Here is a 21,495-nt window from a genome sequence, read left to right as displayed (position 1 = left end):
TTAGGGCAATATGAGGATAACGAATTGATAGTAGGTACCAAAATGTAGTGTTTTACTAATTCGGATTACCGTTGGATTAATAAATCCCACCTAAATTTAGCGTGTATTTTTTATTTTTTTTCTAATTATTATCAGCGAATTTTTTGTCGAATACAGAAATTCAATGGCAAATTTTTACGCTAACAAATTTATTGTTTCAACTGTAAGAAAATTCAACGATAAAATTGCTACTAATAGACGACGCTAAATCCGATGGTATTCATCGCTTATTTTGTAATTTACCTTTGATAAGAAAGTAAGTTTAGTAAAGGTATTATTCAAAGTCAAAATATCCAAAATCCTAGCAGAAGTTTTCCGGCCATTTATATAAATCAACAGATGAAAGCAAATGTTGAACCACTGAACCCGAAACATAAAGTTCGTTAAGTCATAAATTAGTTCCAAGTAATCCATAGCAAATAAGGGGGAGAAGATAAAAAAATAGAGTTATATTCAATTAATTATACAAGAGTATTTTTCCTAAGAAGCTAACTGATAATGACACATATACACCTATACTGCTAATGCCACTTTAACTGGCAGAATTATCTTACATCAAATTGGAAACTAACTCTAGTTGCAACTTACAAGGTATTTTATGAACAAAATCTATGATTCGTAATGTAATGTACACTGATAAATCACCTCTTTTGGGAAATAACAAGGCAAAAGAAGGCCACAATTCTGGCAACGATACCATAAACAACAAGGGCAATCAGACAAAAGTCCCAGTCCCCAAGATTATACCTACTCACCAGCAGTGAAGTGCAACGTGTTATTAGCCACACCCCAGTGTACCTGATGAGAACACATCGCCACATTCAAAATTTAGCAAATTTGGCTTAGCAAAAGAAAGAAAGAAGAAGAATGTATATAAATTTTATATCAATTATAAACTTATAATGTTTTTAACTTTGCCTTGTCGAAGAAACTTCTCATATAATATATATTGCTAGCCTAAGATGGAATTATATACATACAAGAAGAGGAAAATGAGAAAAAAAGAAGTCAATGGTTAGAAGTTAAAACAGACCTTTCAGCATTTGCAATGACAAAGGCCTCCAAAGCCCATCTTGGGTAGCAAACTTTCATTATAATGTGCATGAGTATTGAATCGTCGTTTTGTTTTGCAATGAGGGTCATAACCACAGGAAGCAACACTGACCACTATAGGTGACACAAAAAGGAAAAACAAAATGAAGAAAAAAAAATAAAAAAAGGAATGAAGAAAGAAATGCGATTTACTATCAAGAAAACAAATATTTAGAAGAATTTTTCTTTCTTCAATCATTATGTTTAGAAACATTAAGATTGTATTTGGTACCTGTCTTAAGACAGAAATACAGAAATAAAGACATGACAACACAAAAAGTCACGTCTTTTCTGTCCAAAGATAGTTACCAAACAATGACCAAGGGACGAGTTTGTTCATCGACACTATCCATACCAGCTGTGCAAGACTGTAGGCGAAGTAGATGGCGAATATATAAGCTATGCCAGTCACACAGTACACCAAACAAAGCAACACTACATAGTTACTTGCAAAGCTTGACCTTGGATTGCTGAAAAAGTAGAACATGGATAGAAAAACAACCGGTTTGATGATTGTGTTGAAAAGATCAACTGTGTCTTTAGATAGAAAATGGGCCAGGCTACTGATCCCAGAGGCGCTCTCCCTCCAGTAATTTAACTTGTCATTAGAAAATGATCTTAGGGCACCAATCTTGCAAAGTAGAGCTGCAAATATAATTTTATACATGTGAAAGCAAAATTATTAGTTGGCAAAAGATTTATCCAATGTGAAAATTCATGGTTAATAAGATGTTTTCCCCCTTCTTTTTGACTTACAGACGGCTATGATTGTAAATGTATAACCAAGGGAGCCAAATGAGTTATCATTCACTTTAGTGAGCATTCCCAAGATAGCACCAGCAACTAGTAAAAGGAGATAGTCTACAGCTTGTAATTTAGCCTCTCTCAGCCGCTGCTTACCGACCCTGAAAGGAGAGTAATTTGAGTACAAGCAACACAATTGGAATTTAAAATTTGCTTTTTTTGTATAATTTTCATTTCAAATCAGGCTTGTCTCTCTCAATTTTCCTACATTTATATTGTGAGGCAGTTACCAAAAAGGCCATATGTTCATGTTGAAAGAACTACATTTTGCATCCATAGACTAGCTTAAATATATGTGTGTGTATGTGTGAAATATATTTAATCCTTTTGTCTAGTGTGGTGTGAAGAGAAATGCTAAACAAACTTGATTAGAAAAATGAAGAATATAGAAATTCACATGCATTGATTAAATGGATGTACACACAAACTTATCTTATCTGCACTAATTCATACCGGCCAATAAAATATCTGTACTGCCTGGCTATACTAGGAGTTCTCCGGTTCGATAAGTCCTTCGACGTCATAAAGATCGCCTCAAGGCGATCTAGTTGGCTCTGAATATTATCCCTCAAATCCTCCCAAAACTCTGAGAAAAAAGATTGCTCATTCTCAGTAACCTTTATTGACTGACTTGTAGGAACCACAGTTGCGCCACCAGAAGCCGCTGCGATTTGATCAACAAAATGAAGCATATCTGGTGGCACTGCATATCCATTGTGAAGCATCCATCTGACAGGAAGTTGTTCATGAGTTACACCTGTTGCACTCGGTTTCACCAAACCTTCTAGAATGTCAATGAAATGGTCTGGAGGATTCACACGGTCCGGCACAGGAATCCCAATACTGGCAAAGTATTCTTCTACATTTTTCACAGGGCCATGGTATGCAGTAAGGCCACCTTTGGCTAGAAACACTATATCATCAAACATTCTAAACAAAGTATAGCTGCATCACAACAAAACCAATGAAAGGAAGCAAGACAAGTTTAAGTTGGAATATTAAAAGAGAATAAGATTGCAGAATGTGAAGAAGATTAAGATATAGGTGTGAGTAGGTATCCATCAAAATTTATCCTTTAATCAATTATTATTTATATTGTTTATTTCCTTAAATATATTAAAGGTTAAATTACTCTTTAGTCTCTATAATTTTTTTAAATTTATAATTAATTTTTTACATTTAAAATTTTTTAGTTTAATCTCTACATCAATTTAAAATTTGTAATTAGATCTTTTTTAATAATAAACATTACAAAAATATTTTTGTTCATTTTACACCACTAAAAAATATATCAAAATATATTTGGTTAAGTTGAATATTTTTGGAATAGTAACGATGTGATTACAAATTTTAAATTGGTGTAGAAATTCAATTAAAAACTTTTAAAATATAAAAATTTAATATACATTTTGTAAAACTATAAAGACTAAATAATTTAACTTATATTAAATTGTACAAAAATATTATTTATATACTAAAATCAACTATTAAAATTAATCATTGTATAAATATAAAATATAGTTTAATTTATTTTTAATGTGTATTTATATTATAACATATACTTTAACAACTGATTTTAATGTACTCGTATCATAGTAAATTGGGTTATCCGCAGTTACCGAAATTCATGAATCCAATAGATTTCAACTACTCTATTTCAAGTTGAATAAACGTGCTACAAACCAGTTGAACTCAAAAAGGAAATGCTTTACCTTGGTTGATGAAGCACCATGCAAATGTTAACGCCTTCGAGAGCTTCGCGTCGAAGAGCCTTAAGTAGCAAACTGGAAGATGCACTGTCAAGGCCAGTTGTAGGCTCATCTAAGATTAACAAGGAAGGCTCCATCACCATCTCCAGGCCAACATTTACACGTTTTCTCTGTCCTCCGGATATGCCTCGCTTCTCTACTGTACCGACTAGAGAATCCCTCACTGGCTGAAGTCCCAAGGACTCAATTACCCTCTCAACAATCAAAACCTTATCTGCTTTCGGCAAGTCCGCCGATAGTCTTCATTATTAAGAAAAAACCAAACATTGAAATGAGGATAGAAATTAGAAAAATAGCATAGAAAAGATGGAATTTGTAATTATTTAATTCCAATATAAAAAAATTCATAAACTATGCTTTATAGGAAAAAATCAAACAAATACCTGCATCTTGCACTAAAACGAAGATTTTCCTCCACTGTCAAGTTTCCATGGACAATATCATCTTGTGGCACAAAACCTGTGATTTTCTTATAACAGTGAATGGAATCATTTTTTCCATTAATAAGAATTTCACCTGTTATATTGCACCCTCTGGCTTTTCCTACCAAAGCCGAAAGGAATGTGGTTTTCCCAGCCCCTGAGGGTCCCATGACAGCTGAAATTCGACCTGGCATGAACTTGCCGGACACACACCTCAGAAGATGCTTGTTCTTCCCTTTCAAAGTGAGAGTTATGTCCTTGAAAGCTATCTCAATCACAGGCCTTTTTCTCACTTCCTCTCCTTGTTCGGTGGCCATCGATATCACTCCTGAGAATGTCAAGTTAGTGTTCTTCTCTTGCTGAGCTTTCTCCTTCTCAATCTGGCCATAAGCATACCTCAAAATCTGGCTATGTGTATGCAGATTCTTTCCCTTTGTCATCTGCTGCTTCTTCACATTCTTATCTCCAATCTGCACGTCGAAGCCTTCCTGACTGTTGGGATCATTCTCAATGGAATCCATCATCTTCGAGAGGTTGCTAGGCTCCTTGTTGTTCTCTACATTTGCCATGGTATTTGGAAGATCTGACATCTTCTGTGACTTCCTTCGCGAGAATGTGCGATTCAACGACTCCATTGTACGCTTCTTGGCAATATCTTTTGCCATCTTCCACCTTTCACGTGCTTGCACCGTTTCTCGGACATGCTTTGCTGCACGTTCTCTGGATTTCGCTTGCCTTCTTTCTCGGGTCGCAAGAACTTGATCAGAACAGTTATAAATGAAGACTAGGAGTGTACTCAAAGCCACCTATCCATAAATTCAAAAAGAAAGTAATATTAGCGGAACTTGTATGTTGATCTCATGGTGTTTTTTTCTTTCTCTTACAAGATAAGTAGAAGATTTGTAGAAAGACAAATTAATTAGACTTGAATGAATAGAGAGGAACTTCAAGATGACCTTCATCCAATACTTGATCGAAATCTACTTACAATGAGCAAAGCACTATAAGCATGCATCGTTTGGCTTTCAGATTCTGGATTACAGGTACTCAACTTGGAGCATGCTGAAAAATAATAAAGAACTAAATATAATAATTTTTTTAAAAGAAAATAAAATATTATTGGTAGATGATCTTTTGAAGCCTACTTTGATATTTTCTATTCTCATAAAACAAAGAAGAGCTTGCAAATGGATAATGTCCAATTGTTGGTAGATATCATAATTACAGAATCTTCCTAATTATAGAATATATTCAGTTCAATCTTAGAGACATTGCAAATTCTTGCAATATGTTTAAGACATAGGTACATTAATTCACCAATTACGTAGCGTACCGCGTACTAATTTATTTTCATATCAAAAGGTCATATGTATATTTTTTACATAAAATATTTTACATATATCATACGGTGAATTAAGTAGCGTACCGCGTATCAATTTATCTGCATATCGAAAGGTTATATATATATTTTTTACATAAAATATTTTACATATATCGTACTGTGAATTAAGTAGCGTACCGCGTATCAATTTATTTGCATATCAAAATGTCTTATGTATATTTTTTACGTAAAATATTTTACATATATCCATGTAGCACGTGCTGCGTACTAGAACGCAGTGCGTTCCGTGTATCTATGGTTTAAGATCAGAACACATAATGGCATAAAATTTGACTCACCGATTGGATCAGTTGATCCAGCCCTGCAATAGTATCTGAAATTGCACAACAATAATTGTACTAGTGAGTGTGGATTCCGATTAATTAGTAGCAAATGTGTGGAATAGGCAGTGATAGTAGCCAAAAGAAAAAAATATGCAGTTGAATACCCCTTATTGCAAACAGACTTTTGGGTTGTAGTTGGGCAATAATGTCCTGCTTCACAGAATATGTTAGTATTGTTGACAGCACTACTCCAAGTATCAGCACTACCACAACTATGATTCTTGTCCCCTGCAGGGACCTTGTAACCATATCTGCCATGCAAATTTTTGTGTATTTTGAAACATTAATCAAACTTTTATCAAATCAAACTTTCTTTTTTTCATACACTATGGATGTAAGATTAATTAGAACTTACGGGTTACATACTCCATTTTGTGCATCTAGCGTTGAAATTGGACAATACGAACCAAGGGGGCAAGCTTCATTAAGAGGAAAATCGATTAGAAAATAGTTTGAGAATTTTAAGTGAAATCATCATAGGATGGTTAAATTACATTTTCAGTTTCTATGGTTTTACTATATTTATAATTAAGTCCCTATAATTTAAAATTTTTTAATTGGATATCTACATTGCTTTGAATCTTATAATTAGATCTTTACTATGCAAAAATCATTAGAGTTAACAGAATATTTTGAAAATGAGAAAATGTTCAGATTTAGGGATTTAACCCTAAATGTGGGTATCTTTAATTTGAAGAGGAAAATTTTGTTAACTCTAATATTTTATATACGATAAGTCAATAAAAACCTATTTACAAAATTTAAAATAGTGTAAAAACCTAATTAAAAACTTTAAATTATAGAGACTTAATGACAAATTTAGTGAAACACTAGGAACTAATATGTAATTTATAATAAATATAATCACATTCCACTTACTTATCATGCAAGTCAAGCCTTCAGGGCAGAAGAAGCCCTCACAACAAGGTTGGGAATTTGAAACTCTAGAAGGAATTTCCTCCTTATTATCCTTCTTGAGATCAATAGGCTCATCAGCACTACAACTCCAACCAGGTTCACAACCAGGAACCCATGAAGTCAAGTTGCAATTCCTGTTTGGTTTCACATAATTCCCATCTGAACCCCCTTGCAACAAACTCCTGAAGTAGTACCTTATTTCCGCTGCTGTGCACATCCGATCTCTGAAATCCCCTGTCAATTCAATTGCATTATATTCTACTTTATGCCACTGCCATGAATCTATTAGTTTCCTTCACACTACAAAAATATGCTTCACTTTTTTAATCCTTATAACATTCTATAAATATAATTGTTTCAGGAATTCTTAGAACATAGAAAATTTTTTACTCTCAGCAGTGTATACAATGCTCAACATTTACCATCATTTTCTCCCACTTCCCTCAAATGCTGAGCATTCAACATTTGAGAAAGCTCTCATTAGGAAACATGTCAATATAGTTTATACAATTTTTCTTTTTGTTGTTATCTAGGGTATTTACTTATGGAAAAGATGATTAATGAATCTTTTTGCAGTCAAAATAGTTGGATGCTAGCCAAGAAACTCTCCATTCCAAGCTTTGGAGTCTATACAACTTTTCTTTTTTACTGTTGTATAGGATACTTACTTCTGAAAATGATGACTAATATCTAAATCTCTTTGCACTCAAAATAGTATGGATACTAGTCAAGAAACCCTTCATCTCAAGTTTTTAAATCTCTACAACTTTTTATTCGTTATTGTTATACAGCCTATTTACTTCGAAAAATTATGACTATTAGCTAATTGAACTGAAAAGAGTACCGTATGGATGCTAGCCAAAAATACCCTTCATCAAGTTTTATAGTCTATACAACTTGCACCAATAACTCCAGTATTTAAAAAATGAGCAACGCTACATGAACATCAAAATAATGGTCGGAGTTAGATTATCTGCACTATTCCTAATATATACACACCTGACTGGATTTTCCTTAAATTTTGGAGGTCAGAGAATATTTTTGCTCAAAAACAAATGTTATTAATTTCACTACGAGAATAAAATACGTCTCAATATATTATTAGGAGAGTTGTCATACCTTTTTGCTTAACACAACCATCGACGAAATCTAACTTGCCCTTGAAATCAAACGCTTCCAGCCAATCTTTTTTTCTGAAAAAGATGGAAAATTGCAATGAATTGCATGTTAATAAATAATACAAAGATGTGACTAATTAAGTAATACTATATATATATAGACACACACACACACGAGATCAAAGCTAAGACAACGCACATATCCTTAATGCAGTAGCCTAGGTTTTTCTTGATATCTATCGTTAAAACTGTGGCAAGAGCTTCAATTTCCTTGTAAATTTCTTCCGTGTAAAATGATGGTATCATAGCAGAAGTTGGCTGCGGGTCCGCAGATTGAACACGTGGTAGAAAACATGAGAGTAGTAAAACGAGGAATACGCCATTATTAATAATAATGTTCTTCCTCGTTCCATAATTCATTTCCATAATTTGAAGCCCGCCTGCAAACTCAAGGAATTAAGATGATGATAATGATGATAATCATGCATGGCATCAATATTGTTCTTCAACAACAACAGCATGCATTTGGATTGAATTGGATCAAAAGGGTCTTTTGATTTTGGATTTAAGAAATTAAATGGCCGAGAGAAATGGGAGGCTAGATTGAAGGATGTGCAACAATGCCATGCTTTCGTTTATTTATTTCTGCTCTCAAAACTCAAAACTTAATTGGCTTCCATTTCAAGAGAACAGATTTAAAACAACGTGCATTAATACTCTTCAGCTAGCCTCGTTGATTGATTGATTTCATGATTTGTAGTCATGACATGTCACGCTAACTCAAGCCCATTCATCATTTACAAATATTTAATCTTAAATTAATTCTTAATAAATTGTGTGTTGAATAAATAGATTATATTTTATAAAGTAAAATTAACATTTTTTTAAAAACATAAGTACATATTCTCCAATAAAATAAAAAGATAAATTAGTCTATAATTCTTTTTCAAAATAGTTTATAGAGCAATTAAGTTTTCTAAAATTTTAAAATTAATTAATTATCTTTTAAACAAAATTTATTAAAAATAATTTATCTAATATTTTAATAGATTAAATATTAATAATTTATCAATTTTTCGTTACTAATTTATCAAGAAATAAAGATAAAGAGGAACAATTTTGTCCACAATCCAACACGAAACAATAAAATTAAGAAGGATTTAGTTTTATTTATTGACATAATAAAATCTTTTTTTCACATGTATTAAAAGAATTTATATCAAATATATACTATTGAAAGAGATTCACATATGGCAATGTCCTTTTTGGAATATAATATTTCAATCACTTTAACGATTCAGATATAATAAAACAAAAAATAGTATCGATTTACGTTTATTTATTTGTATTGGATTGAACTAAATTAAAATTTTAGTTAATTTTTATTGTATTAAATTGAATTAAATTGTTAATTTAAATTATATTCATCAAATTTTTAAATTAAAAATTTTATATTTTAAAATTTTAAATTATTTAAATAAAATTAAATAAAATAAAAAAATTAAATTAAATCAGATAATAATATATCTCAAATACAGTAGATTAATTTCTCTTTGAATATATTAGAACACTAGTAAAAGATTATAAAGTGTTTATAACATGCAGAGAAAGTAATAAAGTAATTCTATTGATCTATTTTGTACTTAAAATTTTATTGAAATAAGACGGGTTAGATGCCAATATTTAAATATGCTAGTGAATAAAACTTTTTTTCTTTGATAGTATGAAGGCATTATGTATATTCACACTGAGACTGAACCTTATTATTTTTAATTCTTTGACCAAATCTTATCTTATCTTATTTCAAATTGAAATCTTATGAATCAAATTATAACTTAATTTGAAATAAAATCAGTTAGGATCTTATCCATATTTAAAACTCATAATAGAATATATAACGCCCTAACACACTGAGCTTTACGCTATAGTCATAAATCAAAAGTGGTGAGACATTACGATACACTTAAAAGAGATATGCATATATAATATAGAAGAATAATATCATAACTAAGAGCCCGTGAAAAAAATAAACATCAAAAATCGTTAAACCCACAATGAGCGTGTTAAAGCGAATAACATTGGACACAAAAGTAGAATATATATATATATATATAAGTTCAAGTCAGAATAGATAATAATAACTAGTCTCAACTTGTGAAGAAAGGCAGTTAGAATATTACAACATCAAAAAATTTTAAAAAATAAAAAATACGTTTCTCCAAAGTTAAAGTCTGTAAGAAGAATATATAGAATATATAATAAAGTTTCAAAAGTGAAAAGAATTCTACAGTCAAAATAAATCTCAAAATGATCTTTTTCGCTTCATCATCTAGAATCCCGCATCCTCAACAAGGTGTGTTACGTTCTGTATCTGAAAAACAACAACAAATCCACAACAGGTAAGAACCCAAAGGTTCTCAGTAGGATAACTGGTTCAAATAAAAACTACATAAGAAAATATGAACACACTAGACAATCCTAATTTCCAACTTCACAGGAATCTAAGTCTAGGGTCTTAACTAATCCATACAAGATTAATTTGCTAAGTTAAACATACTTTAAACTACCATTAATCCTATCCATTTCCAACAGTCATCATCTTTAATCCTACTCCCAAGTCTCATTAATGAAGTCAAACACAAACAATAAGTAATGCAAAGCAAATACAATTAGAGAGCAATTACAATAAATAATACAGTTAACAGTTAACAAAATGTCAAATAGACAAACCAAAATAGTTATGCAGACCCAAGCAATTTCAAACAAATGCAGTATAATGCATTCCTATCCTACTGGCCATGAGCTCACGTGTCAGTTACACTGTCAGACCCAACACATCTAATAGCTAACCCGGATATCATCTCTTGGTTGTGCATCCTCAGGAGGAATTAAATCGAGGAATGATATGAAACAAAAGAGATTGCATTCTCACCTTCTCCTGGAGGTATTGGCTGTGTAATAAAAAAAATAATAGAGAGTACCGTCTCACTCAAAGGAGGGTACCTTCTCATCTTGAAACCAAAAAGAGATTGTGATGCAACTATAGGGAATCCTTCATTCTAACTTGTTCACACTACAGCCAGAAATTGAATCGAAGGGAATCCTTAACTTTCCATCTAATTTTTCGATGTAACAAGAGAGAAAATCCTCAATCCCACTTGTCCACCATGACAAGAGTGGAAATCCTTCATCCTCAACTTGTCTATCATAGCAAGAGAGAGAATTCTTCATCCTCAACTTGTCTATTCGTGAGTGGGACAGTACCACTGTCCTTACTATGGACGGGACGAACCACCATCCCCCAACATCAATAATGCAAGCAGAACAAAATTCACGCCCTTGCCAATCAATAATTATTATCAACCAAGCTCATTATCATCATCAAATTCATCACGAGCATGAGCATCTTTAGTTTGGTGTTGTGATGTATGAGCATCTTTAGTTGTTTTCTTTATTATTTCTTTAAATAAAGTTGGTGATCTCCTTATTATAGTTGAGATTTTTATGCTTTAATTAATATTTTTTGGAGTTGCTTTGACCTTTGATATGTTTAGGAAGTTGTAAAAGAAATTGAGCAAGAACGAAGACGGAGAAAGGAAAGCAAGAGAAGCACTGGGAGCAAGGAAAGAAGGTGGCATCTAACACCGCAAGCCATGCGTTCAATGCTAATCACAAAACCAACTTCCAGTAAACTTAGTAATACTGTCAAACTTGACCTCTTTGTACTAAAGTGATGATAACTTGAGTTATAGAGGTCTAAATGAGACATTTTTAATGGCACTAGAAATCTAACATCCGGAGATTCAGATCGATATGCATATGTCTGTCGTGGACATCGCGTTTGAGGGGCACACGACCATCATCTTTTTGTCGCAAAATTCAGCGCCCAAAAATCTGGTGCCCAACGCCACAAAACCGGTGCCCAATGCCACTTCACTTTGGCATTCAATGCCACTCAATCTGGCGTCTAACACCACTCCTCCAGAAGCACTCCAGTAGCCTGTTCATTCCATCTGCATCTAACGCCACTTGCTAAATTCTGACTTGTGCGTATACACACTTAAACTTATGTCCACTATAGCAAATTATATATCATTTTGAAGCCCCGGACGTTAGCTTTCCAATGCCGCTAGAACCGCCTTATTTGGACCTTTTTAGCTCAAGTTATGACCAATTTAGTACATAGATGTCAGGATTGGCAGCTTTACAAATCCTTCATTTCTTGAATTCTCCCATTTTGCATGCTTTTCTTCCACTTCTTCAATCCATACTTGCCTTGTAAGCCTGAAATTACTCAACAAACACATCAAGGCATCAAATGGAATTAAAGTGAATAAAATTTAGCAATTATAAAGCTTAAAAAGCATGTTTTTACTTTCAAGCACAATTTAGGGAGAAATTATGAAACTATACTATTTTAATGGATAAATGCAAGAAAAGTTGATAAAATCCACCCAAATAGAGCAAATAAATATCATGAAATGTGGGTTTATCAAGGTGTTCATTGAGGAGAAAAATGTGGTGTTGAATGGTGGACGCACAGACCAGGGCTGGTTCAACATGATAGGGGAGTGGTTGTTGGACATGATCACAATGACATTATAGAGGATGATTCTGGACTTGGAGAAACCGAAAATGGTTCAGAAGACAGTGGCAGTCACAGATCTATTTTGAAGGAACAATTGCTGGAAAACGTAAGGACCTGGGAGTTGGCCAAAGAGTCAGGTGCTATGTTGTACAATGAACAGAATGACATTATGGCAATTCTCCAGGCACAGAACGAAGAAATAGCTCGTAAAAGGAAAGTGGCTAAGTAGAAAGAGAAAATGAGACGGTGCAGACCCAAACATAAAAAATAGGTGTGTAAAAAAATTATTAATGATTATTAGTGCTTGGAATGTTAGGGGAATACGAGGGGACGAGAAGTTGAGAATGGTGAAGGACCAAAAGAAAAAATATAGATTAAATCTGTTAGGACTGATTGAGATTAAAAGCCAGGTTGTGACGAAGTTTGACGTTGCAAGAATATGGGGTCAAGATGGTTTAGGTTGGGAATATGTAGGCTCTGATGGCGCATCGGGTGGACTTCTGCTAATATAGGATGAATCTATGTTTAAAAAAAATAATTGCTATAAGGGAGAGAGGTGGTTGTGTGTTGAAATAGTAATGTTAAAGTCTAGTTTTCATTGCGCTTTTATCTTAGTCTATGGTGCACATAATAGAGAAGAGAAGACTCATGTTTAGGAGGAGTTGAGTTATATAGCTGGGTTATGACAAGTTCCTTGTTGTTTTCTGGGATACTTTAATGAGATTGTACATGTGGAGGACAAGAAAGGTGCAACTAGCTTACCTCGGACTGCGGAAGAGTTTAGGGATTGGATACAAGATATGCAATTAGTGGATCTGTCGCTCAGTGATCGTAAGTACACATAGCTTCGAGGATGATCATGCAGTCGTTTAGATAGAGCATTGGTTACTGTGGAATGGCTAGAGGAGTTTCCAGAGACTCGGTTACGAGGCGAGCCAAGGGGTCTATTAGATGATTGCCCCATAGTAGTGGAAGACAAAAAGTTGAGGGGGGGTCCAAGGCCGTTTCGAAGTCTTGATTCATGGTTTACACATGCATGGTCAAGGAGGAATGGAGAGCTTTGGGGCAGATTCAGTTCACAGATAAACTGAAGGCGATGACAATCCTATTGGGAAGATGGCATAAGGATAATTTTGGTGAGATAGACAAAAAAATTACAATGTTTGAGGATGAAATCAAGTAGATTGATGATATGGTAAGCAATGGGGTGCATGATGGAACGATAGAGGCTAGAAGAAAGGTGTTGGTCACTTGTTGTGAGAAATGGTATGTAAGAAAAGAAGTACATTGGAAACAGATGTCTTAGTCCACGCATGCGAAGGAGATGGACAAAACCACAAGATACTTTCACAATATAGCCTCAACAAGAAGGCGGAATAATAGGATTGATACACTAGTAATCAACGGCAGACAGGTCAAGAATCAAGCGAGAATCAAGCTAGTTATCAGAGAATTCTACAAGGATTTATATCATCAGGAAGCTTCTCTTATGATGGGATTCAGAGATGGTTTGGTGGGCAAGATAGAGGAGGCAGATGCTAGGACTTTAGAGGAGCTGTCGTCGGCTGAAGAGATCAGAGTGGCTATGTGGGACTGTGAGTCTTCTAAAGCGCCAAGTTGTGATGGGTACAACATGAATTTCATCAAGAGGTACTGGGGTGAGCTTGGGCCTGAGTTCACGACAATAGTGATGGGATTCTTCCAGACATCAAGATTACTGGCAGATACCAATATCACTTGGGTGGCGCTAGCACCCAAGTTCGTTGGTGCGAAGGAGATCAAAGATTTACGACTTATGAGTATGGTGGGGTGTATTTACAAGGTGATCTCGAAGGTACTAGTCAGCAGGATGAGGGCAGTAATGCCGGGATTAGTAGAGGAGACTCAGAGTGCGTTTGTCAAAGGGAGGAAAATACATGATGGGGCACTTATTGCGTGTGAAACAGTAAACTGACTTAAACTGAGGAAAAAGGAGGCAGCAATAATCAAGTTAGATTTTCAGAAAGCATACGATAGAGTCAAATGGAGTTTTGTGGATATTGTATTACAAAAGATGGGGTTCGTGCATAGATGGAGAGCATGGGTTATGGAGTGTGTGACAAATGCATCTATATCGGTTCTAATAAATGGTTCTTCATCTAAGCCGTTCAAATTGGAAAGAGGTTTGAGACAAGGTGACCCACTTTCTCCTTTCTTATTTGTTTTGGTTGTGGATGTGCTGCATCGAATGGTTGGAGAGGCTATCAGGAACAGTTGCATATCTTCGTTGTTGGTAGGGAGAGATAGTATAGAGTTGTCGCACCTGCAGTTTGCTGATGATACTATTCTATTTTGTCCACCTGAAGAGGAGACTATTAAGAGCTACCAGTGGCTTCTGCGATGTTTTGAGTTGATATCAGGACTAATGATTAATTTTGAGAAGTCCAGCTTGATTCCAATTAATTGTGATGGGCAGTGGGTCTAACGTATGTGCAAGTTATTGGGTTGTAAGGGGGACACCCTTCTAGTTAAATACCTTGGAATATCTTTAGGAGCAAATCCTAGGTTGGTGAAAACCTGGAAGCCTATAATAGACAAAGTGGAGGAGAAGATCAATCTATGGAAAGCTAAGGTGTTAAACAAGGCAGGGAAGTTGGTGCTTATCAAATCAGTCTTAAATAGTTTGCCAGTGTATTATTTGAGCTTGTTCAAAATGCCGAAAGTTGTTGCTGAGAAACTGATTTTCTTGCAGAGAAGATTCCTGTGGAGTAAGGAAGATGGTAGAAATGGTATGGCTTTAGTAAGATGGGAAGTGGTGCAGGCTCCTAAGAAACTAGGCGGGTTGGGAGTTGAAGATGCTATGATTCGTAACACAACACTCTTGTCTAAGTGGTGGTGGCGGGTTGCGAAGGAGGAGTGTTCATTGTGAAAGAAGGTCGTATGTTCGTGTAACAATCTGAATCCCAATGAGCTACTGTCAACTCAAATGTTACCTACTAGAGGAGGTCCGTTGATGGATATTTAAAAGCTACAAATCACGAATCAACGTATAAAGGATAAGATGGTTACAGGTTTGTCTATGGAAATTGGTGATGGGCAAAGGACTTGGTTCTGGGAGGATGTATGGTTACTTTGTGGATCTCTGAGGGATCGGTTCCCGAGACTTTTCTCGGCTTCAAACCAGTGTGGATCTATTATTGGGGATTGCGGGTCTTGGGATGGGTTAGAGTGGATCTGAAACTTCCAATGGAAGCGTGAGCTGTTTCAATGGGAGCTGGAACTCCTGAGTCAATTACACGAGGCTTTGAGACCTGTGAAAATAGTAAATAACCAAGAGGATAGAGTTGTGTGGAAATACAATAGGCAAGGTGTTTTTTCAACTAACTCATTTGTGCAGGTGCTGCAGGAGGAAATGCTTCCAGAGGAGGTCACCAGCTACAGCTTCACTAGGACCATTTGAAAAGATTTGGTTTCACCAAGAGTGGAGCTGTTTGTTTGGTTTGTCCTGATAGAAAGGGTGAATACAAAGAAGAGGCTAAGCCGGTTTGGGATTATCAGTCCAGAAGATACTGTTTGTATTTTATGCAATAATGATTTGGAAGATGTGCATCACTTGTTTCTAGGTTGTGCATTTGTTTTGGTAGGTGTGGAGTGTTTGGCTATCAGGGTTTGGCTGTCATTGGTCTTGTCCGGGTTCGCTGAAAGAGCATTTTTTGAGCTGGACAGAGGAACCGAGGAGTAAAGAGGGTCGAAAGCAGAGGCTGAGGTGCTTTTGTGCTATTATTTGGAACATTTGGTTGGAAAGGAACATGAGGATTTTCAAGAATAAAAGCAAAGATGTTGACGAGATCATTGATGAGCGGATAATTTATACGCTTTTTGGCATTGTTTTTAGGTAGTTTTTATTAAGTTCAAGCTACTTTTAGGGATGTTTTCATTAGTTTTTATGTTAAATTCACATTTCTGGACTTTACTATGAGTTTGTGTGTTTTTCTGTGATTTCAGGTAATTTCTGGCTGAAATTGAGGGATTTGAGCAAAACTCTGAAAAAGGCTGACAAAAGGACTGCTGATGCTGTTGGAATCTGACCTCCCTGCACTCGAAATAGATTTTCTGGAGCTACGGAACTCTAATTGGCGCGCTCTCAACGGCGTTGGAAAGTAGACATCCAGAGCTTTCCAGCAATATATAATAGTCCATACTTTATTCGGAAATTGACGACGTAACTTGGCATTGAACGCCAAGTACATGCTGCTGTCTGGAGTTAAACGCCAGAAAAACGTCATGATCCGGAGTTGAACGCCCAAAACACGTCATAACTCGGAGTTCAACTCCAAGAGAAGCCTCAGCTCGTGGATTGATCAAGCTCAGCCCAAGCATACACCAAGTGGGCCCCGGAAGTGGATTTATGCATCAATTACTTACTCATGTAAACCCTAGGAGCTAGTTTATTATAAATAGAACATTTAACTAATGTATTTGACATCTTTTGATCACTTTAGATCTTAGGATCAGATCTTGGGACGCATAGTTCTCAGATCATGGGGGCTGGCCATTCGGCCATGCCTGTACCTTTTACTTATGTATTTTCAACGGTGGAGTTTCTGCACACCATAGATTAAGGGTGTGGAGCTCTGCTGTACCTCAAGTATTAATGAAATTCTATTTTCTTTTATTCAAATCTCTCTTATTCTTATTCCAAGATATTCATTCGTACCCAAGAACATGATGAATGTGATGATTAGATAACCCTCATTATCATTCTCACTTATGAACGCGCGTGATTGACAACCACTTCCGTTCTAAATGCAACCGAGCTTGAATGTGTATCTCTTAGATTCCCCAACAGAATCTTCGTGGTATAAGCTAGATAGATGGCGGCATTTATGAGGATCCGGAAAGTCTCACCTTGTCTGTGGTATTCCGAGTAGGATCCTGGGAATCCGGAAAGTCTAACCTTGTCTGTGGTATTTGATGAGCGGATAATTTATACGCTTTTTGGCATTGTTTTTATATAGTTTTTAGGATGATTAAGCTACTTTTAGGGATGTTTTCATTAGTTTTTATGTTAAATTCACATTTCTAGACTTTACTATGAGTTTGTGTGTTTTTCTGTGATTTCAGGTAAATTCTGACTGAAATTGAGGGATTTGAGCAAAACTCTGAAAAAGGCTGACAAAAGGACTGCTGATGCTGTTGGATTCTGACCTCCCTGCACTCGAAATAGATTTTCTGGAGCTACAGAACTCCAAATGGCGCGCTATTAACGGCGTTGGAAAGTAGACATCCAGGGCTTTCCAGAAATATATAATAGTCCATACTTTATTCGGAAATTGACGACGTAACTTGGCGTTGAACGCCAAGTACATGCTGCTGTCTGGAGTTAAACGCCAGAAAAACGTCATGATCCGGAGTTGAACGCCCAAAACACGTCATAACTTGGAGTTCAACTCCAAGAGAAGCCTCAGCTCGTGGATTGATCAAGCTCAGCCCAAACATACACCAAGTGGGCCCCGGAAGTGGATTTATGCATCAATTACTTACTCATGTAAACCCTAGGAGCTAGTTTATTATAAATAGAACATTTAACTATTGTATTAGATGTCTTTTGACCACGTTACATCTTTGGTCTCAGTTTTGTTTATTCTTCATCCTAAGAGACTATTGATCACGTTTAAGGGGGCTGGCCATTCGGCCATGCCTGGACCTCTTTCACTTATGTATTTTCAACGGTGGAGTTTCTGCACACCATAAATTAAGGGTGTGGAGCTCTGCTGTACCTCAAAGATTAATGAAGTTCTATTTTCTCTTATTCAATTCTCTATCTTATTCTTATTCCAAGATATTCATTCGTACCTAAGAACATGATGAATGATGATGAGTTAGATAACCCTCATTATTATTCTCACCTACGAACACACGTGATTGACAACCACTTCCGTTCTACATGCAACAAGGCTTGAATGTGTATCTCTTAGATTCCCCAACAGAATCTTCGTGGTATAAGTTAGATAGATGGCGGCATTCATGAGGATCCGGAAAGTCTAAACCTTGTCTATGGTATTCCGAGTAGGATTCTAGGATTGAATGACTGTGACGAGCTTCAAACCTGTAACCTGCTGGGCGTTAGTGACAGACGCAAAAGAGGGATTCTATTCCAGTAGGGGAGGGAACCGACCGGTGATTGGCCGTACTGTGACAGAGTGCGTGAGCATTAGCTTTCACTGCGAGGATGGGATGTAGCCACTGACAACGGTGATGCCCTATACAAAGCTTGCCATGGAAAGGAGTAAGAAGGACTGAGTAGAAGCAGTGGGAGAGCAGGCGTCCGAGAGCTCTACAGCATCTCCATTCCGCTTATCTGAAATTCCCACCAATGAATCTGCATAAGTATTTCTATCCTTTTTATTATGTATTTTCTTTTTATTTTATTAATCAGATTTAAACCCATTATCCAATTTTAATCTCCCTAACTGAGATCTGCAAGGTGACCATAGCTTGCTTCATACCAACAATCTCTGTGGATTCGACCCTTACTCACGTAAGGTTATTACTTGGACGACCCAGTACACTTGCTGGTTAGTTGAACGGAGTTGTGAATTCCACCAGAGCCATAATTAGAACATTGATCACAAATGATACAAGAATTTGAATCACAATTTCGTCCACCAAGTTTTTGGCGCCGTTGCCGGGGATTGTTCGAGTATGGACAACTGACGGTTCATCTTGTTGCTCAGATTAGGTAATTTTCTTTTCAAAAATCTTTTTCAAAATTTTTCTTTCAATTTTCGTTTTTCTTCACATTATTTTCGAAAATAATTAATAAAAATCCAAAAAAAATTAGAAAATCATAAAAATCAAAAATATTTTGTGTTTCTTGTTTGAGTCTTGAGTCAATTTTTAAGTTTGGTGTCAATTGCATGCTTTAAAAATTGTTCTTGCATTTTTTCAAAAATCCATGCATTCATAGTGTTCTTCATGATCTTCAAGTTGTTCTTGATAAGTCCTCTTGTTTGATCTTGATGATTTCTTGTTTTGTGTTGTTTCTTGTTTTCATGTGCATTTTTGCATTCATGTTTTCCATGCATTAAAGATTTCTAAGTTTAGTGTCTTGCATGTTTTCTTTGCATCAAAAATTTTTCAAAATCATGTTCTTGATGTTCATCATGATCTTCAAAGTGTTCTTGGTGTTCATCTTGACATTCATAGCATTCTTGCATGCATTCATTGTTTTGATCTAAAAACTTCATGCATAAAGTATTTTTGGTGTTTTTCTCTCTCATAATTAAAAATTCAAAAATCAAAAAAATATCTTTTCCTTATTTCCCTCCAAAATTTCGAAATTTTGGGTTGACTTGGTCAAAAATTTTCAAAATTAGTTGTTTCTTACTAGTCAAGTCAAAATTTCAATTTTAAAAAATCTTATCTTTTCAAAATCTTTTTCAAAAATCATATCTTTTTCATTTTTTTTATAATTTTCGAAAATTTCAAAAAAATCTTTTTCAAAATATTTTCAAAATCTTTTTCTTATCTTTTATATCTAATTTTCGAAAATTAACTAACAAGTAATGTGATTGGTTCAAAAATTTGAAGTTTGTTACTTTCTTGTTAAGAAAGGTTCAATCTTTAAGTTCTAGAATCTTATCTTGTAGTTTCTTGTTAGTTAAGTCTTTTTAAAAATTAAATCTTTTTATCTTTTATTTTATCTTTTCCAAAAATTTTATCTTTTTCAAAATTTGATTTCAAAATATCTTATCTAACTTACTATCTTCTTATCTTTTTCAATTTTAATTTCAAATCTTTTTCAATCAACTAACTAACTTTTGTTTGTTTCTTATCTTTTCCAAAACCACCTAACTACTTTTCCCTCTCTAATTTTCGAAAATTCTCCCTCTCTTTTTCAAAAATTCTTTTTGTTTTAAATTTTAATTTTAATTACATTTTATCTCTAATTTTCGAAAATCACTAACTCCTTTTCAAAAATTATTTTCGAAATTTCTCCCTCCTCTTTTCTTCTTCTATTTAATTATTTAATTATTTAACACTTCTCTTCACCTCTCTTCCTCCAAGAATCCGAATCCCCCTCTTCATTCTTTTGCCCCCTTCTTTTTCTACTAACATAAAGGAATCTCTATACTGTGACATAGAGGATTCCTCTTTCTTTTCTTGTTTTCTTCTCTTTCATATGAGCAGGAACAAGGATAAAGGCACTCTTGTTGAAATTGATCCAGAACCTGAAAGGACTCTGAAGAGAAAATTAAGAGAAGCTAAATTACAACAATCCAGAAACAACCTTTCAGAAACATTAGAACAAGAGGTGATGGCCGAAAATAATAATAATGCAAGGAGAATGCTTGGTGACTTCACAAAGCCAACATCCAAGTTTGATGGAAGAAGCATCTCCATTCCTGCCATTGGAGCCAATAACTTTGAGCTTAAGCCTCAACTAGTTGCTTTAATGCAACAAAACTGCAAGTTTTATGGACTTCCATCTGAAGATCCTTATCAGTTTTTAACTGAGTTCTTGCAGATCTGTGAGACTGTAAAGACGAATGGAGTTGATCCTGAAGTCTACAGACTCATGCTTTTCCCTTTTGCTATAAGAGACAGAGCTAGAGTGTGGTTGGATTCTCAACCCAAGGATAGCCTGGACTCATGGGATAAGCTTGTCACTGCATTCTTAGATAAGTTCTTTCCTCCTCAAAAGCTGAGCAAGCTGAGAGTGGATGTTCAAACCTTCAAACAAAAGATGGTGAATCCCTCTATGAAGCTTGGGAAAGATACAAGCAGCTGACTAAAAGATGTCCATCTGACATGTTTTCAGAATGGACCATATTAGATATATTCTATTATGGTCTCTCTGAATTTTCGAAAATGTCATTGGATCATTCTGCAGGTGGATCTTTTCACCTGAAGAAAACGCCTGAAGAGGCTCAAGAACTCATTGACATGGTTGCAAATAACCAGTTCATGTACACCTCTGAGAGGAATTCCGTGAATAATGGGGTACCTCAGAAGAAAGGAGTTCTTGAAATTGATGC

The 21,495-nt window shown here is 35.2% G+C and overlaps 3 protein-coding genes across 3 annotated transcripts; 2 read left to right on the top strand and 1 right to left on the bottom strand.

Moving 5' to 3' along the window:
* Window positions 1-680: 680 nt before the first annotated feature.
* Window positions 681-8,307, bottom strand: LOC130974605 (putative white-brown complex homolog protein 30). The gene is made up of 14 exons (XM_057899471.1): window positions 8,087-8,307; window positions 7,889-7,962; window positions 6,731-7,003; window positions 6,207-6,270; window positions 5,956-6,102; window positions 5,807-5,841; window positions 5,115-5,188; window positions 4,088-4,932; window positions 3,648-3,944; window positions 2,389-2,880; window positions 1,888-2,036; window positions 1,487-1,776; window positions 1,073-1,206; window positions 681-837 (listed from the first exon to the last, which is right to left on the bottom strand). The coding sequence occupies exons 1-14, from the start codon at window positions 8,305-8,307 to the stop codon at window positions 681-683; spliced, it is 3,252 nt and encodes a 1,083-aa protein (XP_057755454.1).
* A 5,492-nt stretch (window positions 8,308-13,799) lies between these two features.
* Window positions 13,800-14,429, top strand: LOC130974604 (uncharacterized). Its single transcript, XM_057899470.1, has one exon. It carries the CDS (start codon window positions 13,800-13,802, stop codon window positions 14,427-14,429), a length of 630 nt encoding a protein of 209 aa, XP_057755453.1.
* Window positions 14,430-14,528: 99 nt separating this feature from the next.
* Window positions 14,529-14,939, top strand: LOC130974603 (uncharacterized mitochondrial protein AtMg01250-like). The gene has a single exon (XM_057899469.1). The coding sequence runs from the start codon at window positions 14,529-14,531 to the stop codon at window positions 14,937-14,939; it is 411 nt and encodes a 136-aa protein (XP_057755452.1).
* Window positions 14,940-21,495: the final 6,556 nt, after the last annotated feature.

This window comes from Arachis stenosperma, chromosome 4, assembly GCF_014773155.1.
Source record: "Arachis stenosperma cultivar V10309 chromosome 4, arast.V10309.gnm1.PFL2, whole genome shotgun sequence".
Classification (NCBI taxonomy): domain Eukaryota; kingdom Viridiplantae; phylum Streptophyta; class Magnoliopsida; order Fabales; family Fabaceae; genus Arachis; species Arachis stenosperma.
Note: the sequence above shows the minus strand (reverse complement) of the source record. Positions and strands in the feature narration are given on the sequence as shown.